The sequence below is a fragment of the Pagrus major genome, chromosome 18, assembly GCF_040436345.1.
Source record: "Pagrus major chromosome 18, Pma_NU_1.0".
NCBI lineage: Eukaryota > Metazoa > Chordata > Actinopteri > Spariformes > Sparidae > Pagrus > Pagrus major.
Genome location: NC_133232.1, coordinates 18377038 through 18404437, shown reverse-complemented (window position 1 = coordinate 18404437; position 27400 = coordinate 18377038). Strand labels below are relative to the sequence as shown.

General features: G+C 40.5%; 2 protein-coding genes across 3 annotated transcripts; both read right to left on the bottom strand.

The window, feature by feature from the left end:
* Positions 1-280: 280 nt before the first annotated feature.
* On the bottom strand, positions 281-5875 carry pdgfrl (platelet-derived growth factor receptor-like). Its single transcript, XM_073486996.1, has 6 exons — positions 5800-5875; positions 4737-5010; positions 4501-4652; positions 2692-2985; positions 2079-2215; positions 281-570 (listed from the first exon to the last, which is right to left on the bottom strand). Exons 1-6 carry the CDS (start codon positions 5852-5854, stop codon positions 382-384), a joined length of 1101 nt encoding a protein of 366 aa, XP_073343097.1. The 5' UTR covers positions 5855-5875; the 3' UTR covers positions 281-381.
* Positions 5876-6917: 1042 nt separating this feature from the next.
* On the bottom strand, positions 6918-27400 carry slc7a2 (solute carrier family 7 member 2). Of its 2 annotated transcripts, XM_073486318.1 has the most exons (13): positions 27311-27400; positions 20691-21161; positions 17587-17964; positions 17352-17507; positions 15602-15767; positions 15347-15483; positions 15050-15272; positions 12895-13031; positions 10656-10758; positions 9923-10134; positions 9668-9834; positions 9446-9554; positions 6918-8645 (listed from the first exon to the last, which is right to left on the bottom strand). In XM_073486318.1, the coding sequence occupies exons 3-13, from the start codon at positions 17954-17956 to the stop codon at positions 8473-8475; spliced, it is 1953 nt and encodes a 650-aa protein (XP_073342419.1). In that variant the 5' UTR covers positions 17957-17964; positions 20691-21161; positions 27311-27400; the 3' UTR covers positions 6918-8472. The 2 variants fall into 2 exon arrangements, with proteins under 2 accessions (XP_073342419.1, XP_073342420.1); XM_073486319.1 differs by lacking the exon at positions 27311-27400 and having other exon boundaries at positions 17587-17967; positions 20691-21521.

Sequence of the window (27400 nt, the reverse complement as noted above, 5' to 3'; positions counted from 1 at the left end):
TTTGCTTTTCTTTTATCACATGATCTGAGAGATGTTCAGTAGACTTGGCGTCTGGTCCCTGCAGGTCGGCACTCCTTGGACTTGATAGTTTGGATTCATGTTTGGGTTCTTTGTCCTGCTGCAAAATTAATCCTCTCCTCACAGCTTTAAGCCAGAGGAGGGTCGTGACTCTGCACAATTACAGCTTCTTTTTGTTCCCTGTTCAGTTAAAAGTGATTTAAAAACTTTCCAGCTGCAAAAAAAAACATTTGTAGTTTTGAAAATAAACTTTTCAACAAAAGATGGAGCAAATCTTTATTTTGTTTCCACAATCTGCAATCTAAAAATACACCCATTTTTATGTATATATACATGTCGATTTCATCTCCTCTCTCTGGTAGGCTATTTGAAGATAATGTTGTTCGTCACAATCGTCTCACCGTGCTGGTTCTTGGCTTTACAGAAGTAGTTTCCAAAGTCGATGGTCTCCATGTCTTCTATAGTCATGACGCTCTGGGAGACCCGCGTGGTGTGGCCCATCCCTCTGTTAACCAGCCTCCAGGAGGTGTGGATGTGAACTGGACGGCGGTCCTTAACAACAAAACAAACATGATTTATTGTCATTATGTTATCTGTTGGTGGTAATTGACACATTAAATTAAAAATGTGCTCTTATTATTACATCACTTGGGTGTTGGAGTTTGTTTTCACACTCATCTGCTAATGGCGGAAAGTTTCTCAGCGATCTTAAATCTCAGTTTAACACGTGTACCAGGAGGAATTCATGACATCATCATGTAATGTGAAAACCTGAAACCTTCTGTGCAAATGCACTGGAATGTTCAGTGAAGCAGGAGACATCTTGTGTCCAGCTGTTAAACTGAAGAAATAAAAAAATTGTCTCTTCATTTATTCTGGATTTTTTGAGAAGACATTTTTTATATATATAATTTGATTAATTACATACACTGATGATGTAAAAAATCTTTCTAAACAATCATTAAATGTGATTATTTAATCATTCTGTCTTTAAATACATTTTACAAAATACACTAATTTTACATTTTATTCCTACCATATTCTATCTCAAACTTTTTCTATTCCAAATAATAATGAATCAATACGTATATGAAATAAAGAGTTCATTTGAATTTCCTTTTAAAGAATCCATTCATTTCCTTCTGCATTTAAAGACAGAATAATGAAAATAATTGACAGTTATAAGACATAATTATCAGGTGGTACATATAAAAGGGCAGTATGTACGGATTTTAGTTGAAACCTTCAAAATTAACATCAATTGAATGTGAATAAATAGCAGTTTTGGCGTTTTGATGTCTATGTACTGTGTTGCAGAGGTATCTACTGAGGTTAGCATGCCAACAGCTAGTCCCGGCCCATCCTGGTCCAAAGCTCCTGTAGCTTACTAGCGGTGTAAACACACCTTCCTGGTCCCAAAGCTCCCAGTCTGAACTGCTAGCTGCCGGGCTAACTCAGCTACATAACTAGCTAAGGCAGCTACAGTTAGCAGCAGTTAGTGGTTACTCTGGTCATATGTTGCCCTCTATTAGTAGTATGAATTTGACAGGTGGCCAATTCTTACATATTGCAGCTTTAATGATTATTTTATATCATCTTACTTATTGACACCCTACTTTTTTTGTCATTTTAATAATAAATTGATCACAGTGTATAAACAGGAATGCATTAAAACAGGGGAATGTAATGGTGGACCACAGGCCAAAAGCAAATGTCTATTGTGTTGTGTTATTTTTTTCTCTAGAGACAAATCAAACCTTATGGTGGGCCAACTTTGGGCAGCCCTGCATTAACAGATTTTTTTAGTAACTGAAATTGAAAAGTGTCACAATTGAGACTATTTTTTGATTATTGCTGAATGCATTAGAGTCCTTCCCCTTTAAATCATAGTTTTATAGTGTGTAGTTTTGTTTAATTTCTCCTGGCTACAAAATAAATTCCTCTGGCAGGACATTTTTTATTGAGCTGACCCGTATAAACACAAGACCGCTGGCTGTTGTTGATGATGCTGATCCTGAATCAGGTTTGACTTTTGGTTTTCAGGCCAGTATTCCTCTTACCTGACCAGGATAAGACCAGGTGAAGCTCACGTCCACCTCTGGCTCCCCCAGCACTGTGCAGGTCACATTGATGTTGTCTCCTCCTCTCACAGACTCGGGAGAGGCATCAAGGCTCACAAATGGTGGTCCACTAGGAACTGTAAACAAGAGACAGTAAACAATATGTATTATCAAATATCTCCATGAGACATGGTGAAGGTGAGCAGTTCATCAGATCAAATGTAGGACATTACAGATGAAGCATTGTGGTAGTTAAACCTCCATCACCATCACCAGTCTACACTCTATTTTTCTCCATGTGCCAGTCAAACATGCCATGGGAGCTTAATTCTAACCAAACCACACACTATTTCCACTTCATCAGTCCAGACTGTATTTCCATTTCAGCTGGCCGGCGTCCACATAAACTGAGCTCAGCCATGAGGAGTGAGAAGGTTTTTGAAAACCTTTTCCTGGAAGCTGATGAAGCAGAGTAACGGGCACTTGATTCATGACTCTGGAAACGCCTCTCACAGTGCCACTGTGAATCAATAAGGTGATGAGCACTGTGGTTATGTTTGACAGGAAAATGGTTACTGATGCTGCACTTGTGTTGTGATTGTTTCATCCCTACCCTCCACATAGAGCAGCTGGTACTTGGTGGAGATCTGCGGGGTGCCTCTGGTCACAGCCTTGCAGTAGAAGACTCCCTGGTGCTCGGGGCTGGGGTTCTGCAGGACGAAGCCCTTGGTGGGGTCGTAGGTCACCAATGTACTGTTGGCTGCGATCTCCTCTGGAGGGACTTCTCTGTGCAGGGAGACCTTGGCCTGTGGGTCAGTCACAGGACAGGGCACCACAGCTGGCCTGTCGGGCCGCAGGTACACGATCTCAAAGTGGATGGCAGAGGGGACGAAGAGGTTGTCTTTGTCTGTTAAGAGGGACAAATGTGCGGCATCGAACACTGCGAATAAGGTTCAGATGCCCTCAGAAATACAACTAAATGAGTGTATTTATGAGGAAGACATTAAACCCTGACCAGCTCATTTATGATAAATCATAGCATTACTTTTCAATAAAACACTGGGGGTATCAATAGTCACTAATGACATTATGAATGGTTAATAAAGAAGGCAGAGCACTGAAGTTAAAAAGCTTTTTAAAGGAGTTGTGTTTATAGCTTGTGGCTAATTGATAGTTTAATAAAATGCCTTGAATGCAGATGCTCGACAGCAAGGTGGGCCAACTAAGTGCCACAGAGATCCAAAAGTCTGTATGTTTTCCAACAAAAGACTCCAACCACTGATAAACACTATTTAAAGCAACATTATGTAACTTTCTGACCGTATAATAACAGCTTCAACATCATGTTGATGGTTCAGTGTCTTGTAACAGGGTGAATGGTGTCTCTGTCTCAGCCACTCCGCCGCCCTATCACTTGTTTCTGCACTATGTAATTTCAGTGGGAGTGTAGGATCACAGCGTTACATACATGTTTACTTCAACGTACAAGTCTTGTTTGTAGTTAGCACCTACATTACATCTGACAAATTGTTACAGACCTGGGATTTATATTTACGACAGTGGTGTTCCACTCAGAAACTGTGGGGGGCGCCAAATCACACAAAGTGCCAATTTCTACATAATGTTGCTTTAAATTAAGTGAATTAATTTACATTTCAGAAACAAACTATAAACACAACACTCACAAACAGTATGATCACCTTAAAGCTGATATGTGAACACATTTCATTCATTTGGAGTTGTTTTTTCAGGCAACTTGACAAATTTAAGTCCAAAATATGCTCATCTTTTAGCAATTTATTCACTGTCCACCAACTCCCGAGGGAAATATCTGACTCTTTAGCTGCTCAATGCTCCTCCAAGTTCACTTTGTTATGGGAAGGGTACATTTGGTTTACCAGAGCTTTTATTTCCTTCGCCAAGGAGGTTATGTTTTCACTCATGTCCATTTGTTTGTTGGTTGGTTTGTCAGCAGGATTAGACAAACAACGGATTTCAACTAAACGCAAAACCAAAACAGCTGAAAGACATTAAAATGACTCAACTGAAACAATGGCTTGGAAAGAAAACCAGAGCTGTTATCATTTCTAAATGGACATGTTAAAGGCTTTTTGCTCATTTTTGAATTGTGTATTGTATACCTGCATATTATTTGTTATGTTACCTCTTCTGTTACCAGCCTGGAGACTACGGATCTAAATTAGCATTCTTGCTAACTCTGGCATGTTTACATTGTGTATTTTATACTGATGTTCATTTACTTGCTCTGCCCCTATAGAATAAACAAATACAATTAAAATAAAAACAGTCCATAGAGCTGAGTGGACCTTCATTATTGTGTAATAATTCTCTGTGGGTCCTTCACTCTGAGGGACACTGTTCTCATTACACAGTCATCAGTCACTGTATCCTTTTTACTCACCTGTGAAGTAGATGTATGACACATATGCGCGTTCGTGGTCCTTCTCACACTCGGTGCCGTCACACACTATCACCCAGCAGCTGTAGGGCCCTGTGTCAGCAGCAGAGGGCGATGTCAGGATCAGCTGACTGTACTTGTCACTCTGCCTGATGCTGGAGGCGGGAAACAAAAACATGAGTTTTTCACATTCATTTCAACTTATAGTGCGACGAAAAGCTTATGTCTGCCTCCAGCACCTGAGGCGTGAGTCATTGAAGGTGTCCAGGTAGGTCGGGTAGGACCATCCGATGGCGTTGCCTTTGCAGCGCAGCTCCATGTTCTTCCCAGGAGTCAGAGTCGTGCTCTGGCCCAGGCGAACAAAGCGTCCCTTATCTAAAACCTGGGTCAACAGGGACTGGCCTTTAACTCCTCCATCTTTTAGTTTGGGGTGTCTTATCTTCACACGTTTCCCTCCAGGCCGGATGCGGTTCTCTCCTACGTCTTTTCTCCGCTTGACTTGTTGGCAGGCACCTGGTAACACACAGGCACAGAGGAAGCAGGGTGAGAGGGACGAGAGGGGCAAAAATATTAAAGATAACAAAGTCACAAAATCGTCTGTTCGTGTACTGTGGCCTAATTCTCTGAAGAAACAGCAGAGTCCAGACTCATCTCTACTGCTACTCTGTGTGTTTCCTCCAGCTGTGACAACAGTTGAACAGGAAGCGTTAAATCCCTACAACTGGCACAAAATGTCCAGAGCTTGCTCTCTGTTTCAGCTGTATTACTCAGTAGGCACAGAACACACAAAGCATTAGAGACAAGAACAAAATAATCAGTCTGTGGACCTTGAGAGGTTTGTTGTTCTGTTCTTCAGTGAAGCATTAATGAGGACTCAAAGGAAAGGTCAGCAGTAAAGGCGATTTAATTGGAAACGCCTGTTGCATGCCTCCACCAGATGCAGCTGGTTTGAGTTGGTCTGCAGGAATACTTTACAAAAACTCACAGAACTTCATGCAGCTCTGAAGCAAGCTTTTAGAGTGTACATGCTTTATAGAAAACTCATACACAGCAGATTGGTTGCAGTGTGTTACTGAGGAAAGATTAAACGATTGACAAATGAATAAAGTGTTTGTCTTTGCCAGATGTGAGATTTACTTCTTGGTGAATCTGTCTTTCATTCTACACCCATCACAAAGACCGGAGCCCCCAGCCAACCTCAGATTATCTAATGCTCTCTCTGCTCCCAATCCAAGTTCCCACGATTAAATCAACTTCATCATAAATCTACAAGACATATGTGAAGATGGAGACTTTACTCACCATTTTGGATCTCCACCCAGAACAGTGCCAGGCAAAGCACAAACCAGAGCTTCATAGTGTTCTGACGGCCTCTGCAGGGAGGTCTGGTTCAGTCCCGGAGCTTCACTGGAACTCTGCAGGCTCCAGCTTCTTGGTTCAGATTTCCAGCTCCATCCTCCTCACAGACTGAGAGGAAGAGGGAAAAAACCCTTGTGTTTACTCTCTCTCCTCAGAGTTGAAGAGCAGAGATACGTACTATAGAGCCCTCTGCTGGAGTGTGAAGCATTGTGCCATTTAAAGGGTAACTCCACCCATTCTACGAATTGACATATGTTTACAGGTCTTGGGGAGTACTACTGCATATGTGAAAAGAGAAGTATAAAGCCTTTTGTGGCTCCAGAGGAAGCTGCATGTAATCTGACAAACTGTCTCCAGTGATGTCACTAAGTGGCTGCATTGCATTGTGGGTAATGTAGGCACCAGGGTTTGAAAAGGAAGAAGAATGTGTGGAATTAAAAAAGTGATATCTCTGGTTCTGCTGTATTGATTTTAATCATTTGTTTTTAAACTGTGCGTCATGAGTCCAACAGTGTCATAGGAGTACAATGTTAGACCAGTGGACTGTTTCTTAAAACCTGTTTGAAATCCAAAGATGTGAAATTACAAATTACCCAAGAATTCACAAATAACAGCAAAGATTAGAAACGTTTATTATATGAAGACAGGTTGGTGCTGCAGAACTTTAAATTCTTATCTTTCCAACCCTGTTAATCACTTTCAATTCATGACTTCCAGATCTGTCTTGTGACCTGCATCAGTATTAGAAATCTAATAATGTCATAGATAATAAATCATTAGTCACATAAGACATTTTCTGCAAACCAGTTACTTCTACTTTTGACACTGTAAGTATACTGGACCAAAGGCATACAGAAAAACAACAAAAATATGTCTCCAGTTTCAGAGTTAAGAGTGAGAACATAACATTATTTATAAATGGCCACATGGTGGCGCCATCTACATTAAAACTGAGCTAGTTCTTCTTTGATTCATGGTCTTACTGAAATAGTTTTATTTTTCAGCTATAATGCTAACTCACAGACCATAACAATAGAATAAATAAAACACCAAACACAGTCTTACTGGAAAACACATTTATTGTTTTTGTTTGTGCAGTTACAAGTGACTAGATCATGACATCACGGTTACTTCTAGGTACTTTACTGTGTGACCTCACTAGAAGACTCCCCACTGTTAATGTAGAGGTATCTACCATACTCCTGCTGAGACAAGCTCGAATTTGTTCCACCACGTTGATTTAAACTGTTGCACTGCACTCATCAGTACACCTGATCAAATTCATCACCAACACCTTCAGCTTCAGTACTGGACCTCTTGAACACTGTAGGATCAGATGGTGTAAAACACTGGCTTTGTGGGTGAAAGATCAGACAGAAAACTGGAGGGCACCGAGCCTTACAACTCATAGTACAAGAAGGAAAGGGTGGCCCCTAAAAGCCCAGAGGGAAGAATGTCGGTACTGAATCTTCACGAAGTTCAGAAGAAAAAGTCTCTTCAAAATGGTTTTAGGGCAACACAGACTCCTGTGGTTGAAGAAAGACACTAAACACACAAGGATAAACCTGGATGAACGCCAAGTTCGTTTTAATGATGTGGCACAGACCGACCTTTTCTTATGTAATACTTTCACTTGTAATTACTTGTCAAGTGGTCTGGTTTAGAGAGAATAATTCCATGAAGACAAATGAGAAAATAAAACCTGTCATTACCTGATAGAGTGAAAAAAGAAACTATTGTACAAACACTTTTTGAGAAAAGTTCTGTGTCAAATAATCTTCATATTCAGTCTGTAACAGCTCGTAGACAAACAAAAGTAAAAAAGTGACCTCAATAACTACAACAAAGATTGACATGATCTGTTACTTAACACCTACAGGAGCCTAAAACTTTCCACCAGCACATGACCTACTTTCAGGTGTCTGACATCTGACATATACAGTGAATTGAGTCAAGTCGAGTCGAGTCATGTCATGCCTACAGAACTATCGAACATAGCGTACATATTGGTCTAAATGAGGCAGCGTCTTTATGATCCTCTATACAGATCTCATAATTCCACATACATGCATGTAAAACAATTATGCACCAAATAATTCTAAAATCTATTTCAACTTCATGATCGACACATTTTTTACCCTAGCGTTGGTCCTTTTCAGCGTTGTACACAAAAAGAACACTGAGTTCTTTTACCACAAACTAACATTACTTTTAATACTAGTACATAACTGTTGTATCAAAATCTAATAATATCCATCCATTCATTATTTCCAACTTTACATTCAAAAACCCACCTGTACAAATGTAAAAATGAACAGAATAGACAAACTGTGTGAAACAGAAAAGCTTTGCTGCAGTCTTGCACTGACTGCTTCAACATCACTCTCCAGTGTGTTACCTGTCCTTTTCCATTCTGCCTCCGTGCTGTCCTACAGGATGTGCTGCCATCACAGTGACAGAGCGGCTCCCCATCATGTGGTCATCTGATAAACAATACTGACGTAGACTGAGTGTTCTTGTGTCTGAGGCACACTGTGGTGAGGCTGTATGAACATCAAGGCAGAGCTGCTCTGTGCATCTGCCGCCTCACAGAGTCTGTGCACAGACTGGTAAACTTTAAAACTGGCTGGTCTTTTCTTGGCAGATGTAACTCTCCTGGTCTTTTTCTCCAGCGTCCCCGCTGCTCTTGTTGTGTTTCCTGGTGCTGCTGCTGCTTTTTGAAGGACCCTGGAGAAGGCGCTGGCGCTCCTCACTGTGCCACATGCCGTAGCCAAAGTAGATCAAGAAGCCTGAAAAATGAGGGAACAGACATGAGATACAAAAAGATCAAAAATACTGGCTAAGCAACCCAACTTAAGAAATATTTGCTCTCTTGCTGGTAATTAAATGAGAAGATTAGACCCGCTCTCATATCTGCCTGTTAAAGGTCATAATGATAACATTTGTATGTAGACAAAATAGACAAAGATGACAAAGATGTCAACAAAAGACATTTCTTCTATATTTGTATTTTATTTAGTTAGGTTTGTTAGTACACAATATCATTTCAGTTTTTTATTAAGTCTAGTTTTTAATGTTATTTCAATTAATTAAAATGTTTTTTGTAGTTTAGTTTTATTTAACTATAACAATCAACTATACCCTGCCACCAGCACCTCCAAAGCTCACTAATTAACATGTTATATCTTCTTTGCTTAATTTGAACAAAAATCAAAGTGTGAAAACATGTTGTGGTGTATCGAGGGGTTGTGTGTAGAACTATTTCTTGGCTGGGAGCAGTGACTTGTTGCCTGGGAACCTCACGGTGACAAACAAGATGCCAGGAAGTCACTACTCTTGACAAACACATAGCACCTCTGGACAAAGCCAGGCAAGCTGTTTCCCCTTGTTTCCAGCCTTTGTGCTAAGCTAAGCTAATCATCTCCACTTTAGCTTCATACACATGAGAACGGTGCTGATGTTCTCCTCAACTCCTGACAAAAAAGTCAATAAGCACATCTACCAAAATGTCTGAAACTGTTCCATGAAATATTCAGAATGGGTTGTGGCAGTTTGTAATTTATCAGACAGGCAGTTTAAAGACACTCACCCACAGCCATCCACACAGAGAAACGTATCCATGTATCTCCACTCAGCTGCACCATGAGGTAAATATTGACAAATACGCTCAGAATGGGCAGAAAAGGCAGAAGAGGGACCTGTGATGGCAACAAGCACAAAATCGAACCTCAATTTATTCATATTGAATCGTTCTCATTCCATAATGCAGGACTTGGCATGAAAATGTTGGACTAATTGAGCTTCCACGCACCATGAAGGAGACCTTCTTGCTCGTCTGAGGCTGCCTGCACACCATGAAGACGCAGCCGCTGAAGATGAGCAGACACATGGACAGCGATGCCAGGATCCACACCTCCATACGGAGGATGGAGCCGATGTGGTAGGTGGTCAGATAGCTGAGCACACACACTACCAGCACTGTGTTTTGAAAACACACACTTAATTCTCACATCTTACGGTAATTCATAAAAAAAAAGAGGAAAAGGTTCGAACCTGGCGTGCTTACCGAGCACACCGATGGACATGTTGACCACGCTGGAGGAATGCTCAGAGGGTGAGGCAGGAGGGTGAAGGACGGCCTGAAGGCTGGAGTTGCCACCCTTCAGCATGTTAAGATGAGACTCGGACTCTGTGAGGTCAGACTCGTCCCCCCCAGAGGACAGGTAGTCCTTCTCAGTGGTGCCTGTCCGCCCCTCCAGGCTTCCATCTGGCTGGTACCTGGAAACACAGAGGCATCAAGTCTGCATTTTACTACAGCACAAAAAATGAAATGTTCTGTTTTATAGGTTTCTCAAAATGCCACCTGTGTACATCCTTTACAAACCACTTTCATTGTAACACCTTCAAGTATTCTCTTTTACTTTATAAAACAACTGAGGCCTATAACTCCAGATTAAACCAGGGAGAAAACACTGTATCTGTGTTTACTGCGGCTGTGGTGATGAGTCACCTTTGTGCAACCAGCCGAGGTGTACAGAAGGTCCAGAGTTTAGCAAGTGCAGAAAACTTGAGTAAACACTTTGAATCACTCAAGCAGCCACTTCACATTCATTCAATGGGAGCATTCACAGCACTTACATCACCAGTGTGATGCAATAACATGAGGCGTGTGTTACACCGATGGGGTAATCATACCTGTGGGTTTATGGAAAAGCTATAACGGAAGCTGTTTCACAATGTTGCACAAATAAGATTTGTTTTGAGCGATATTTTTTGGAGTCATTTATAAATGTACCCACCTGAGAATCAGTACACACACAGCGACCAGCGAGTAGGCCAGCAGTGTCCCAATGGACATCATGTCAACCAGTGCTTTGAGGTCAAACAAGAACGCCATGATGGCTGTGAACGGCAAAACACACAGTTAACACAAACACTTTTTAAAATAACATTTAAAAAAATATAAATAGGATCACTACTGATTAGTGGTAACATCATTTTTAGCAAAATACATGAAAACTTGGCCTGCGTATGGAAGCCCTGAGGGGCAAGTTGTTGTAAGATGTTTCTCTCCTGTTTATGTCTTGAGACCCGATGAAAAAAAGGTTTTGCCAGGTCAATCTTTCTTTAACTATTTATTTCATCTGTGAAAACAGGGGAAACAAACAAATTCCTGGAGGAAAAAAATGTTTTCTCATGCGTGAAACCAAGTGGAAAAGTGTACGTTTTTCTCAGGAGAAGATTTGCTTTTTTTCCTCGGAAAAAAAATCTGTTTTCACAGATGAAAAAAAAATGTAAGGAACTGTAAGGTTATCCTGGCAAAACCTTTATTTTTACCAGGTCTCAAGTCATAGACAGAGGAGAGGAAATAAGTTAGATCAGAATTAGAAAATAGATAACCAGAGAAAAAAAAAAAAAAATCCCCTCAGGGCTTCCATACCGGCATAATAAATTGAAAATATTATTGATATCACAGTTTGGTCAAATGTAATATCCAAATCGCAGGAAGCTGCTATTTGTTTGTTTTATTTTGTTATTGAAGGTCAAATATGTGACAAACAGCAGAATAATGAAGTACTGCAGTGCTGCAGAGATGTCATGGCTTACAAATGTTCTCCAGATATAAGAAAACATGTTTGTTTGGTACAGACCCCAACAAATCTCACATCATGATGATTTTAATAATTCTTTCAATTGTGATGCAAAAATGGTCATTCCCACTAATCGTGAATCATATGGCAATATCTGTCAGAGTAACTGCAATAAGAGTTTTTATATCATGCAGCCGTAATGACGACATTCATTAACACCCACATACAGCAGTGTAACAATAATATTCTTGCAATAATACATGGAAAAGCTGTTTTCTTCAGATGCACCATCCAACAAAAGCACATGAACACGAACAGATGCAAATTAAATTTCATGCAGACTTGTTTTCACAATAAAAAGACACAAAGGAGCTAAATGTTTCCTGGGCTGACAGCTGTAATCGTCTCCATACCGAGTGTCGTTTGATGTGAGATACACTGTGGCGTTCCCTCTCTTGTATCTCAGCACCAGACTCTGGTATGGAGCTGATCTCAGCAGCACAGTTCAAACACAGAGTGTTTTTTTTAAATTTTTTTTTTAATCTCTGCTGGTCCCCGCAGCACGTTAAAACAAATATAAAGCTCCCCTGTCCAGTTCTACCAGTTCTGGGGGCTCTGGGAGGGTGGATGTAGTGTAGCAGGTCACCCTTTAGAAATGTATTGCATCAGCACCACACCAGTCCCCAACGGCCAATTGTTTGAATTTCTTTAGAAGAAATGGAAGGTAACACTATTTGAAATTTCTTTGAATTTACCTCAAAATAACCACTATAATAACCTCAAAATGAATTGAAATGCCTCCAAGGATGATTATGATTTAAAATCATCAGATTGTCCACCTCTACTTAGAGCCAAGCTAGCATTTTCCCCTTGTTTCCAGTCAATACGCTGAGTTTTACTGGAGGTTATGCGCTGGACTATTTATTGACCAGGAGCTGTGTCGTCCTGGAGGATGGGTCCCCGCCCAAAATAGACCCCATTAACTTTTGGTGTAGAGACAGGTCCAGGAATTCTTTCTCCCTTTCTTTAACATTGCAGGGTTGGGTGTTTTTAAACATTTTTGTAAACTTCTCAGGGAATAATGCATGTATCTTGATGAAAAAATCAGACATATCTATGTGGCTGCTAACTATGAGTGAATATGAAAGGGAACTGTAGGGCCTTGGCGGAGGTATGCGCTCTACTGAGTGCCATTCAGGATTAGAAATGTGACTAAAAGCCTGATGGACTAAAGCGGTGAACACATAATTCTTAAAATTAAAACAATGTCCATGAGCTTATCAGCCTTAATGATGTGTGTAATGTTTTCTTACATGCTTTTGGAAACACCATCACCAACTTTAACATGCAGTCATCACCAAGCACCACCAATGTGCACAGATTAAAAACCCCAAACAAGTCAACGATACAACCCCATGACAGTTGAGTCCTTGTTTCGGGATCTTACCAGCAACGGTACCTGCCGCCATGGTGGCAGCCACGGGCGACTGGCGCTTACTCACTTTGGACATAAATTTGAACAGAATACCGTCTCGTGCCATGGCAAAGAGAATGCGCGGCAGAGGGAACATGGAGCCCAACAGGCTAGGGAGAAGAGGGGTCATGGTTAAGTTCAGGGCACCCTGGGAAAGAAAACATGACACCAGCACAACTGTGAAAGAACACGGTGTGTATATAAGTGCGTCTTTCACAGTTGATTAGTGGAGAAAGATTAGCGGAAGTGATCTCACTGGACTCTCTCCAGCTCTCACCTGCTACTACACCGGAGGTCATAGTGGCAATAAGTGGGGTCTTCGTCTTAGGATTGATTCGGGCTAAGACTTTGAAAAGCACACCATCCTCTGCCATAGCATAGATTACACGAGGCATAGGGAAAATGGAGCCCAGCAGACTGCATGAGACAGCAGAGACATGCAAGACCAACACGTTAGTCAAGAGCTCCAAACACACACACACACACACACACACACACACACACACACACACACACACACACACACACACATCAACAAAGCTTCAGAGCATGATTAAAGTCAAAAGACCATATCAACATGGCAGCCATTTTCCTCTGTCGTCACGCTCAGGGTGGGAAGCTCAAATGTTGGGATAATGCAATGATGCTGTGTTCCAGGTTTCATGTCATATAAATGTAGGGAATCTGACATTTTGTCATTAATTTACAACTTTCCAGTTGATCAGCAACTGAAAACCTGGAACATAGTAGCATAACATTATCCCAGCATTTAAGCTTCCCACCTTGAGCATGATGTCAGAGGGAAAATGGCCACCGTGTGAATATGGTCTATGAGTGTCTTTCTTTCCTGTTGGCACGCTATCCCATGTCATCATTTTCTTTTAATCATTTCCATTAACTTGAATGGACAGGATACAATTGTGCAATAGATTGTAGCTTTTTTCAAAAGCAAGTTAAACATCACTTGTGTCTATGAACAGTCAAATTTCTAATTTCATGACAAGATTTTAGATGTTTTTCTCAGTTTTGAGAGCTTGATTGGAGTTGGATATGAAGGGTTTTTAGAGGCCCTTGAGAAATTACATTTCCCAGGAGTGTAAACATTTAGTCCAAACATATAAAAGCACCAAAATGTGTGTTAAAGGGCTCCAACATCTGCCAGAAATAAGACCATATTCACATGGCGGTCATTTGCCTCTGACATCACACTCAGGGTGGGAAGCTCAAATGTCGTACTGCTGTGTTTCAGGCTTCATGTCATATAAATGTACGGAAACTGACAAATCGTCATCATTTTACCACTTCTGATGGATTAGCAACTGAAAGGATGATGGATTGTGAAAATCTGACATGTCTGGATAAATAAAACATGTTGTTTTACCTTCCATCCTTTACCATCTGGATTTTCACTATCCACTACTTTTCAGTTGCTGATCAGAGGGGAAGTGGTGAAATGATAATGATTTTTCAGATTTCTTACATTTATAAGACCACAGCAGCATAACATTTGTTTTGCTTCCCACCCTGAGCGTGATGTCAGAGGTCAATGGCCGCCATGTGAATATGGTCTATTGCTGGCAAAGGGTGGACTCCAAATTAACAGCCTCAACATGAATTGCAGGCACTAACTTATCAAAAACGTAACTGGTTCAAGTCAAATTTGATAATATGCACATGAATGCAGATCATGGGGTAAGTTAGTTGGTGACTACTGAAGGAGGCACTGGTAAAGCAAACCTCCAGGGAAGAAAGACAGAATTAAGTCACACCAATATATTGTTTTGAGACAAACTTGCCCACCTTATAAATCCTTATTAATAGATTATAACAAAGAATTGCAGGTGTCTGAAAGCAGAGAGGAATAAGCACCCACTTTGCCCCATTAAGCAACAGGAATCAATCCAATAACAAGACACAGACAGAGATATGGTCATCATTTTTGACCAGATCTCATTCACCATTATCACCCATTTATAGAATGCATCGATGCAATATATCATAAATTGAAGTCATATTATAAATTCAGCTGACTCAGATACAGTAAATCCAACATCTAAATGCTTTCATCTACCAGAAATATTGATATTTTGCCCTCAACTTATTTTAAGAAAGCAAATCCAGTGGTTACCTGGTGGAGAGGGCACACAGTGAACCTGCAGCAACCACATATTTAGCAGGGCCCCAGCCCACATATTCAAAGGCCATGGGCAGAGGGCTCTTTTCATCCAGCAGGTAGTAAGGCATCATCAGCGTGAGTGCAGCTGACACGCCAAAATACGCCAGGAAACACACGGTCAGTGACACCACAATGCCGATGGGAATGGCTCTCTGAGGGTTCTTCACCTCCTCACCTGTCACACACAGACACACAATATCTTAACAACCTGCTTTGATGGATTTGAATCACAACCTATCTGGTGCTCACCTGTAGTTGCAATGCAGTCGAATCCAACAAAAGCGTAAAAGCAGGTGGCGGCTCCAGCTAAAGTCCCACTGAAGCCGTAGGGCATAAATCCTCCAGCTCCGTAATCACTGCTCACGTTGGCCGTCGCTGTCAAGTTCCTGAAACATAGAGACTGTCATTTCATTGGCCACTGCTGCCCTGCGTATTTGACAGGGAGAACTACGTTAGTGAGTCACACATACAAAAGAAATAACAGCTAACAAATGAATAAATTACCTTTTAATGATGGTGACATTTACAAGGGATTCTTCTGATATCTTCCAGTTCTCTGTATCTCCTTTTACGAAGCCAGAGATGATGACGAACAAGAGCACGAGCACGTTGATTGAAGTGAAGACCTTATTGACCCAGGCTGACTCCTTCACACCAAACGACAGGAGTCCTTGAAAGGCAATGGGATCAGTAGAGTATTGTGAGGTTTGTTCTAGTTTAAAAAGTGCAACATGTAAGAATTTTAGTGAAAGCATGGTCACCATCTTAGTTTAGCACGTTAGCATGCTAACATTTTCTACAAACTGTATATAAACAGGCAGCGTGAATATATGTTTATTAACCAAAGTATTGGACAAATTAAATTATTGACCTTATTATGGGGCTAGATAAAGTCCAGGACAAGGACCACTGAAGTTTTTACTTATATTATTACATTTTATTCTGAGGGTACATGAATACATGAACTTCAGCAAGTTAGAGTGCTGAAAATCTGTATCTAATAATTAAATCCATGACAGAATTTGTTAAAGATATAATACGTAACATTCCTGAATTAAAATGTCTCAAACTTTTTATATATGCAATATGCAATATATATATATATATATATGTAAATGTATATATACACACACATATATATATAAATATATGTATATATATGTAAATGTATATACACACACACACATATATATATAAATATATATGTATATATATGTAAATGTATATATACACACATATATAAATATATATATATACAGTATATATACACACACATATCAATATATATATATATATATATATACATATATATATATATGTATATATATAGTTTAGTTATCCATTGGTCCCATGTTTTTATTTGTTTCATTTCAGTCGGCCTGTTGCTATAAATTCTAAAAACATTCAACTTTAATACAGTACCTTGTTTGTGAGTTACATCAGCTAGATTTTCATTGGCAGTGATGGTTGTTTAACAATGACAACAGCTCCCATGATCCCACTCTACTTCTCACCTTTTGTTTTCATGGTTTTGATTTTGAGACCTCTAGCAGCAGAAAATACGTACTGTGTGTTTAAAAGGATAAATGTCTAAAAACTGTACAGAAAATAATTTGTGGTGTTTCAGACCGCAGTAAAAAAGGGATAGTTGCAAATCTTATTTTCCTTTTAGTATTCCCAAATACAGGACTTTCTGTTTTGATGGATAGGTATTGCATAAGTTCTACATCTGTGATTCTTAAAAACAACCAAACACTATTGGATTGTTTCTGGGTCACACTGACCTAATGTAATCATCGTACTGGCAGCCCAATAGATCCAACACATGATACAGTTTTCAGAGTCAACCCGGAGGTCATGAAGGTGAAACCTAACCAAAACATGCCCAGTTTAAATCCTGACCACGGGACATGAATATAGAGTTCTCTCCAGGTCACCAACAGCTACTGCAGTTATTAAACCCTCAGCTGCTACAGTGGAGCTTCTCAGTGGACTGAGGTTGTGAAGAAACTTGTAATGGGCAGTGCTCAGCTGTGATTGCTTGACTGTGGGAAAGAGAAGCAGGCTGGTGCTGGAAACTAACAGGATGATTGGGTAGATTTTTAAAACGAAGTGGACTCACACTGCCTCCTAAACCCTTATCATTGCTCAATGTCCTGCCATCTCTTTATTGGATTATGCCAGCTGTGTCTCATGAAAGTTGGTCGTATGTACTTGGATTTTATGATTTTCAGCTTTTTTTTGGCTCCCTTACCAGAAAGCAGCAGTATCAGGCAGACGGCAAAGAAGTCAGGATACTGAGCCAAACCAGGAGAGTTCATGCTGAAGTAGGTTTTACAGAATATCTCTATGTGTCCTCCTATCATCTCATCAAATGTGCCACTCCAAGCCCTGGCAACTGAGGAGGTACCTGTGAGGAAGCAATGAACAGCATGAATATCAGCATGTTCTTTACATAAAATGTGCTTCAAAGATTGTCTACAGCTCACCGATCACATAGGAGAGGATGAGGTTCCAACCAGTGATGAAGGCCCAGATCTCTCCTACAGTCACATAGCTGTAAAGGTAAGCAGAGCCGGTCTTGGGCACGCGTGCACCAAATTCAGCATAACACAGGCCGGCCATGACCGAGGCCAGGGCAGCAATTAGGAAGGAGATGACAATGCTGGGGCCTGAGTCACCCTTGGCCACCTCGCCAGCCAAAACGTAGACGCCTGCTCCCAGAGTGCTGCCCACCCCGAGGGCGATGAGGTCGACGGTTCCCAGGCAGCGGCACAGCTTTGAGTCCTCCAGGCTGCTCAGGTCGACCACCTTCCTGCGCACCAAGGAGCGGCCGAATGACAGAACGTGCTCCAGCATGTCGACACCTGCTGACAGAAGGAAAGAGGGAAGAAAAGGGTGAAAAATACCTCTGCAGCTTTGGGTCTGGTCTACTTTACTGTGTGTTAAGCAACTGACCTTTTACTTCGAGCCAGGTCGTAAACTTAAACAAAAACTTGAACTGGATTCTTTGATTTAATATGCTAAATATGTACAGAAGATGTAAAGGTGCAGGTAGCACAAGGGTGTCAAGGTAGTTTCAGCAGACCTCAGGTATTCAAGAAGCTTGTCTTCAGGTGGGGACATATGAACTAAAAGCTGCTTTACCTTACTTGGTTTTGATCCTGGAAACACTTTGTAAACCTGTTCTAGATGACCTGAGGGTTCTGGATGGTACATGCATTCATATCCCAACTACAATCCTGTCTATTGTGGGCCTTAAACTTTGGTAAAGGCTTGGGCCAATATAAGATATTATCGAATATTGGGATATTTGCCATCATATGCAATATTTTTCACGATATTGAACAGGTGTTACGGCAGCTTCAGGCTTTTAGTTTGAAAAGAAAATGCGCGAGGAGCTGTCATGGCAGCTTTGGGAGATTAATAAAGGTTACTTTAACACACAGACATGGAGGACTTAGTTTCAAAGAATGCCAACTCGCCTATTTGGCAATATTTAAGGTTTAATAAGGCTAGATGTCGTCATTGCTGTAAGCAGTTGTTAATTTAACAGGGCAACACCAAAAATTTGCAGTCTCATCTCAGCATCCCTCACCCAGCGTTGTACCCTTGGCTGGACTCCCCGAGCGACCAAGTGATGATAATATCGTCTGTCGCCATACTTGGGTGGAACAATATCGTGATATAACATTTTGGATATCACCCAAGCCTACTTTGGTACATTCCATACTTAAATTCTTTTGGCCGGTCCTGTCTCCTTTTGACAACGTCATTTTCTGTTCACCTTCCCCTGTGTGCATTCAGGTACTTTTCAACTATATCTCAATTATCAATTATTGCCCGCAGCTACATGGCTGCCAGGGTCAGGTCTAACTTAATAAAACATATTCAGTGATTATAAGAGACTGTAGTCGTGTGGTGACAGTGTTGTGTGGTAGGAGATGTTATAATATTCCATAATCTGCTGAAAGGAAGAGGCCTGAGAATAGACACTTGAGGAACTCCATGTGATTCTTGTTCACGCAGATTGACAATCACCCACTGACACAAAGTAGCCCCTGTGTTGACCCTATGATTTGAACCAATGCCTTACAGGGTCCCACCCAATTTTGTAGTCTGTTGATCAGTATTTTAAGGTCAACTGTGTGGAATACAACACTAAAATCCACTATACCAAAAGCACTTTTTTTGATGTATCTCTGTTGAGACAAATGTCATTAAAGACTTTGATAAGTGCAGTATCTGTGCTGTGGTGTGGTCGAAATCCAGACTGATAGGGATTAAAGACATTGTTTTGCCCCAGGAAAGCATTACATTGCTAAAAAACAACCTTTTCAACAATCTTTCCTAAATAAGGTAAGTTTGATATTGGCCCGTAGTTGTTAGTTATGGAGGAAACCAGATCAGACTTTTTTCAAAGAGGCTGAATAACTGCAGTCCTTGAAAAACACCTGACTGAGGAGAACTAACTTTCTTAAGGTGCAGACAGAGAGAAAGAAGGAATCCCAGTGTAAGAGAGGGAACAAAAATCTGCATTCAACATAAGGTTAAAGACTTATGTAACCAGGTCAGGTCTATAAACACATAGATGATTTAACTCCACCTGATCTGCATTTTCAGCAGCTCTTGCAGCTTGTTCTCTAAAAGAATGCTGAAAAGCCAGTCGCAAAACCAGTAAGGATGAACAAATGTTGCGCAAAGACTGTTAAGCGGAGATTTTAACCCAACAAACTACAGCATGCATTTAAAGGAATGTTGCCAAGAGTGATACAGCCTGCTGAAGTTCTTACAGTAGCTTCCCATTAAAATCTATTGTTTGGAGTTATGGTGCAGATCTAAGTACTCAAAGAGCTGCATTCATGAAGGGGACCATGAATGCAGCACTATAACACAATAAAGACATTCCAGTGTCTTTCTTTACTAATTACTTTTAAAAAGTGCTGTCTTCTTTGTTTTCATTGTCTCGTCCCTAAAAATGTCTCTTTTCATTAGTAAGACTGCTGGGGTCCCTGCCTGAAACATTTGCATGAATGCAATATGATAAAAGATGAATGAAATATGCCTGCTCTCCATATAGTTTCTGGCTTGCTTTTGAAGTTGAGGCTTTTTCTTTGCTTATCTTGACTGTAAATTAACACTGACAACCGTCCAAATATGCATTGATTTCCATTTAAGTGTTTTTTTTTAAGACCAAGAGAAATTAGTTTTGGATGTGACAGCTCATTTACATTACAATGTGGGCTGTTTCATAGTGTCTCCAAGAATACAGTGAATGGAAAGTGAAGATAGTAGAGAGTAAAATCAGATTTTGACAAGTAAAAAAAGTATGTTTTGGAAATTGGCGATAGAAACTGCAGCAATTTGTATGTAGACGTTAATATGCATATGTATTTCATACATGAAATACATGTGTACTTTACATTGTTCAGTGACAGCAACATGTGGGTCATATCTTAAACTGAACCTGTTGAATCTCTGCAAAAACTCACAGCTACAGTAAAATTTTCATTATTGAAGCATTAGGGAAATGTATGCACAAACCCTGTAGGTAACATATATTTTGTCTATTTCATTAGAGACAGGCACCTACCTGTTAGTATGACACTGTGTGGATATGACAGGTCTGAGATCAGACACAGAAAAGAAAAGGCTGTTGGAAGTGTCTGTGCTTTTCTTCCAGCTGGTTTCTGCAGGGAGCCACAGCAGATCAGCTGCACATGTAGCACAGGTAAAAGTCAAATAACATCCAGTGATCCCATGAACTGCTGCCTTGAAACGCTCCTTCAGCACTGTGCTCAACACTAACTCGTATGCTGGCATGTACACTGTGTGCACTGTGCAGAGCAGTGCTTTTACGCCTCCCCTCTGTCCCCAGTGTTTCTTCATAGGATCTGCCCTCGCCTAGCCCCTCTGCTTAGCCTCCAGTCCCGCTGCAGCCTGGGGAGTGACGTCCCTCCAGCAGGGATGCAAGAGGGGAGGAGGGAACCGGGAATTAGGGTGAGGGTGGGAGTGGGGAGGGTGGTGTTTCACCTCCATTCTTGAGGTTTGGTGGAGTTCAACTCTGTGGAGACAGCATTGCACAATCAACTCTCATGCTGGGATCACACAGCAGGACAGAGAAGAGAAGAGAAAAGAAAGGATCTTGGTGGCAGATTTAGTGATTTCTAATGCACACTCAGGTCAAATAGATCCCAGCTGCCCAGATGCCTACTGACTACTGATAAATGGTTAGGCAACTGACATTGACAAACATTGAGGCAGACACTTGTGTTTACCCAGCATAGCCCACAGGAGTGCTGCTAAAAGCATGGATGCTGATTGGTCAATGAAGGGTGGACGAGTTACAGTACTGGGGGCTGAGGTCCTCCTAATGGAAGACAGGTATTGCTCAATGTTGCCTGAGCAATTGGACCCATGAACATTACAAAATCAATAGCACAGGTCATTGCGGTACACCACCATAAGCCTGGCATCTCCACAGCAACTTCAAGTTTGAGCTCTTGGAGGAAGAAAGTAAAATTTTTTCATCAAACACTGCCTACGAATTACAATTAAGGTCGAGTTGTCAGTGGATGGAATTTGTGCCAAGACCAGCTCAAACCAGCTTGAGACCTCAGTGGGAAGGTGGCAGCTGCTGGCTGCAAGAAACACCGTCCAACCCACAGACCAGAGACTCCGTGGCATGACAACAGCCAGCTCTCTCTCAGTTTGTCCACCCAGCCAAGCAGCCAAGTATTATGGCCCATCGCCCACCAAACCCTGGCTGAAGGGCCTGATTATCTGACCTGCATGCTGATGAGAAAAGCCAATGCTTTACTTAGTGGTGGACAGGCAGGAGACAGTACTGTTCTAGCTGGCTGTTTGTCTTAAACACACACACACACACATGCACACACACACACACACACACACACACACACACACACACACACACAGTCATTTAGCTACACAATGGACCTGAATACATTCTGATTTAATACAAATACGGCTTAAAGTCTGCAGTGACCTGATAATATGGCTCCTGTCAAATAACTGAAGAGCATTAGACTAAGAAACATTTAAAGAATTTTTTTATACATCCTGCGTCTTTGAGCATTTGTGGTTTAACAAAGTCTTGTAGTGCAGTGAGGAGCAAAATAGGGCTACATCTGAGGACTATTGTCATTATTGAGTCATCTGTCAATTATTTTTTATTAATGCAATTAATTGATTTGGTCCATAGATTGCCACAATTTCTTAGAGCCCAAAAAGTATTTTTCTTTTGTCCAACCAACAGTCCAAAATCTAAAGACTCTCCCATTTACTATCATAAATGACAAAGAAAAACAGCAAATCCTCACATTTAAGAAGCTGGAACCTGCAAATGTTTTACATTTTTGCTTTAAATGGTTTTGGGGGTTTTGCCTTTCCTTTATTGTGTTATGTAGCATTTTCTATGGAGGACCACAAGTGTCACGGAAATAGATATAAAACATTTCACTAATTGTACAATAAAAATAGGCATTAATAAATTAGTTCACAAATTAATTTATTAATCTATTAATAAATAGACTAAATCACAAAGTAATTCATTATTTGATATTTTAATGGACAATAAAAAGATAAATTCCAAATAGAATTTACAAATGAAATATCAATCCATCAATAAATAGTTCAAATTAAAAAGGGATTTACAAAAACATTTAACAGGGTTAGGGTTAGTTAATTAATGCCCATTTTTATTGTACAATTAGTTTAATGCTTTATTACTATTTCCGTGACACTGGTGGTCCTCCATATATTTGTGCATGTAAAAGGTCTGCAAAGAGAAAAAGCCCAAAGTCCACGCCAAAGGGAGTTACCCCTTACCACACACACACACACACACAGAAAACACCGCTCCTGCACTGCCTGAAACGCCTGGTTTGGAGTTGAGCCTTTACTTACGTAACGTATGTGTGTCACTATGTAACATGCACCATATAAAAATATATATTTATATATCATAGAAGATATACGGCTGTACCGCAGCCATGGTTACCAGCTGTAGCAGCGTTATTTTGGATCACACTACCCTGCTCGGCATGACCCGCCCTACTCTGCCCCTGAATGGCTACATCCTGCCCGTTAAGTAATGTGCAGTGCAACTCTCATCACAGATTGAACAGAGGCAGGATGTCTCACTCCATAGCTAAAACGTGAGTGTTAAGACAGTGTATAAAGGTGTGCTGCAGCAATGCACCATATGAGAAAAATGATGTGTTTTTTGAAAATTAAAGTATGTAAACCTATTCTACTGAGACCCCCAAATAAAAGTATGAACCTGAAAATTAGCATAATATGACCTCTTTAAAAATGGCTTAAACAATTCACAGATTGTTGCAGCAAAATGCAGGAGATCAGTTAAACTGGTGAATCAAATAATCCGATTCTTAAACTAACATAGCTTGAAAAATTAATTAACAAACATATTATCATGTAACAGTATTTGTTGCTGGATATTTACTGTCATATGAATTACCCTATATCTGCTTTAATATGCTTTTTGTCGCACTTAAAAATGTGAATATATTAAGAGAGTTGAGGATTACACATCTCTTGGAATAATCTCATCATGTCCTCCTGAACCACAAACATACTTGCTATTGGAACAAGCCATGAGTTTTTTCACATGCAGGCAGTCACTGTAACCATGGTAAGGATGGAAAGGAGTCACTGGCTCGCCATGTCTCACTGTTGACATGCGCTAATTCTGTGAAGCCAATTGAATGCATTTGCCCTCCAATGGCTGAGTGACCTAGCTTCGAAAACGTGGGTATGGTCAACAGATAGAGTGGTGTTTGCCTTGTGGACAGCGGGACTGCTCGCTCCAGTTAACACTGGTGTCACCAGGAAACGTTTGAGTGAACAATTACTGATAAGGCAGACAACAGCTCTGAGTAAAATCAAGACAGCTAGAGACCACCAGATTAAAAACAGCAGTCTTTCGGCCAGGAGGATACTTAGACCTCAATTTGACAAAACTAAAACTAGTTTCTAGTGGATCTACTAAGTCAAATAAAAGACAGGGCAATTGATCAGTTGGGGTAATGGAAAACAAGGACGTCCAATCTCCTTTGTGAAGTCTTAAGAAAATAAAGGCTAAATACATATCAAAGTTTCATTCAAATAAAGGCTAAATGCCACAATCCCATGTTAAGACCAGATTCAGGCCAGTCGCAAGAATAAAATGTTACTACTTCTAATACATTTCATATCACGTTCTGATTAAATGTGCATGAGCTGGCTTTCAAGTCACAAGGAGGAGGAGGGGATGATGGGAAAAGTGACAACTAGGCGAGATGGCTGCCGACCGAGACACCACTGTTGGAGACGGTGTTTCAATATTTGTACAGTCAAACCACTGGATATTTTTAGCGAGATGTCGGGACAACTTCCATCCATGTTTTTGTGCCTAAACCTGACCAGACCATAAGCACAGAGTTGCCACATCAGGAAAATTAAACCTGAACCTAAAGAAACGTAACTTTGCAACATAAAGAAATGTAAAGTTTCAACATAACTGTAGTTTGCACAAGCTTTGCCAACATTTATGGCGATTCTGGGGATTGAGTTGGCCGGATAAGATATATACATCTTCCACGCAGTTCACTGGAAAAAGTAGGTTAAAAATGTGCTTAGGAGGCCAGTATTAACCATGGTTTAGATGTTAAATTTGATGTAATGGCCCAAAGCCCCTTCGTATTACATTTTAAGAACAGTCTGGGGACTGAGGCCTGAAGACATTACCTTTCTTAGTTTGACTTAATACTCTTTTTATTAAGTAGGAGGATGAAGTATTATCTATGGCAGCATTCATCCTGCTGAAGACTCCCTCTGCCTGCTCTGCTCAAAGTGATTTCCTGTCTCTAACTAGGTCAATGTACAAACCTTGTACAGTAGCACTCACAGGTTTGTGTTGTAGGTGACACTGGCCACAGGTTTGGACGCGGGTCAGGTACAATGTGACACTAGTATACGGTATATTCAATCTCTTCTTTCAACACATTTGGCAACAGTATCAGATTCCTTTAAATAAGATCTGTGATGTCCAAGAATCTTTTGGCTTGCAAGTTAATTGTGACCTCGAACTGACTTTACTCCAAGTCCCTCGGGATACACTGACGTCCAAAAATGAATTCCACACTAAGGATAAAATGTGGTTTCACGTAAAACTGGCTGATATGCATGGGGGATTTCACAGGTTTACAACCACAAATAAATACTTGGTTTTTAAATCTTCCCTCTGCAGTGTCATGAACCTCTCATCTTTTTTTGACCCTTTATATGAGGCAGTTACTTCTTGACATCACTTACATGTCCCTGCAATATAACAGACATCAAACATGAACAAATTGAATTAGTATATGCACATGATATGATTGCTCGTCTAAACAGTGGCGAATTATCTGATCCGTGTGATGTTACCAGAACTGAATTGGACAATCAAGGTTTTTTTGGTTCCTCATGCATGAACGCAGGGCAGCAGGAGAGGGCGTGCAGCAGGGCTGCCAGGCGTCAGTAAGTCAATCACTTCTGCTTAGTTTAACTAACCACTTTTATTGTTTTTTTCTGTCTACTGCCTTGCAACAGATGGCTGCTCTGCTCACTGATGTGCAAAATACTGAAACACTGCTGAATATAAAAATACATTTGGTTATAACCTCCTGAAACTATGTCAGAAGAACTAGATAAACGGGAACAGTTCAGTGTGGTTGTCCAGATAAAATGTTTATAAATGCTGTTTAAATCTTATGGGATCTATCTGTGTTTGCACTTCTCAAAATAGCTTCACGCTCTGTTTAACAGTGCAACAATCCCTTAAGCAAACTCTACATATTTTATGCTCAGTGACATAAGTGAAACACTATAAATTCTGCCTTTAAACTGTCTGCTTGCACACTTTGTGACACATCCTTTGACATCTGGGCTGGCTCAACACATTGTTGAAGTTGGTATGCTACATCTTATCTCAAAATTAATCCTTTCAATGTTTTATTCTTGTTTGATTCTGAGCAGTAAAATGTAATTGTAACTAATATTCTTCCTCAAACAATTTTTTGACTGCAGTGAAAAGACCAGGCCAGAGCTGATAAACAGCTTTAAAGGGTAACTCCACCAATTTCGCACATTAAAGTATGTTTAAGGGTCTTGGGGTGTACAGTACTACTGCATATGTCAGGAGTAGTATAAAGTCTTTAGTGGCTCCAGAGGAAGCTGCATGCAATCTGATAAATTGCCTCCAGTGATGTCACTCAGTGGCTAAGATACGTTGTAGATAATGTAGTCAGCATGTTCTGAAAAACAACCCACTGTTTTACCATTTCACTCCTATGACACTGTTGGACAGTTAAACAAAACAAATGATCCCAATTGATACAGCAGAACCAGAGATATCACCTTTTTTATTCCACACGCTCTTCATCCTTTTCAAAAACTGCCGCCCACATTACACACAATCAAACTTAGCCACTGAGTGACATCACTGGAGGCAGCTTCTTCTGGAGCCACAAAAGGCTTTATACTACTTTTTTCACATATGCAGTAGGACTCCCCAAGTTACCTTTGGTAGAGTTTCCCTTTAACTTTGTCTTGGTCAGTTGAGCTTTTTTTTGTGTTTTCACTGATTAGATCTCTTCTCCTGTGTCTTTCAAACTCCCGTTAACCTTTTGATATGCATTTTAATGTAGAAATTTCACCGTAATCGTTTTAATCAGAACATTTTTATTATGTGACTTCGCTCAATTCCCAGTAAAGGTTCACCCAGCACGACCCTCAGCAGATGTAATCAGCCAGAATAAATGAAAACATCTGTGTCCCTGTGCAGGGTCTTTAAAACAGGCTGTGTCTAGTTTGTGTATCTAGTTTTTTTGTTGTTTGTTGTTCGCTTGCCGTACATAACTGTCTCTTGGATGACAGTCATCATCAGAAAAGCCCAATTCCCCAACATTAACACAAACGACATCACAGCAGTATGGCGGCACACAAAATGAACAATTACTTTTCACCTCTTCATCAGTTTTTACTTCATATGGTTTTTTGTTTGTGAAATGTGCAGTAAAAACAATTTGTAGTCATTTTCACTTTCGTTCCGATGACCTGTGCTCAGTAGAAGTCTTTGAGAGTGTTAGGAGTTATTTCAGTGAAGATTTTAAATGACTTGAGGTAAATAAATGTCTTGTATTTCTTTACTTTTGGCGGTGAATAAGGGTTCAGTGAGCAGCAGCCTGAGATGCCCTTTAACATGTCATACAGGCCACGGCTGTACAGTGGCGGGCTTTA

Coding starts and splice junctions, on each gene's coding strand:
- slc7a2 (XM_073486318.1), bottom strand. CDS start 17,956: ATGCTGGAGCACGTTCTGTCATTCGGCCGCTCCTTGGTGCGCAGGAAG. Junction 17,508..17,586: donor CATCCTCTCCTATGTGATCG/GTGAGCTGTAGA, acceptor GCTTCCTCACAG/GTACCTCCTCAGTTGCCAGG. Junction 8,646..9,445: donor CTCTGTGTGGATGGCTGTGG/GTGAGTGTCTTT, acceptor CTCATTTTTCAG/GCTTCTTGATCTACTTTGGC.
- pdgfrl (XM_073486996.1), bottom strand. CDS start 5,854: ATGAAGCTCTGGTTTGTGCTTTGCCTGGCACTGTTCTGGGTGGAGATC. Junction 5,011..5,799: donor CTGGGTGGAGATCCAAAATG/GTGAGTAAAGTC, acceptor GTGTGTTACCAG/GTGCCTGCCAACAAGTCAAG. Junction 2,986..4,500: donor GTCATACATCTACTTCACAG/GTGAGTAAAAAG, acceptor CCCTCTTAACAG/ACAAAGACAACCTCTTCGTC.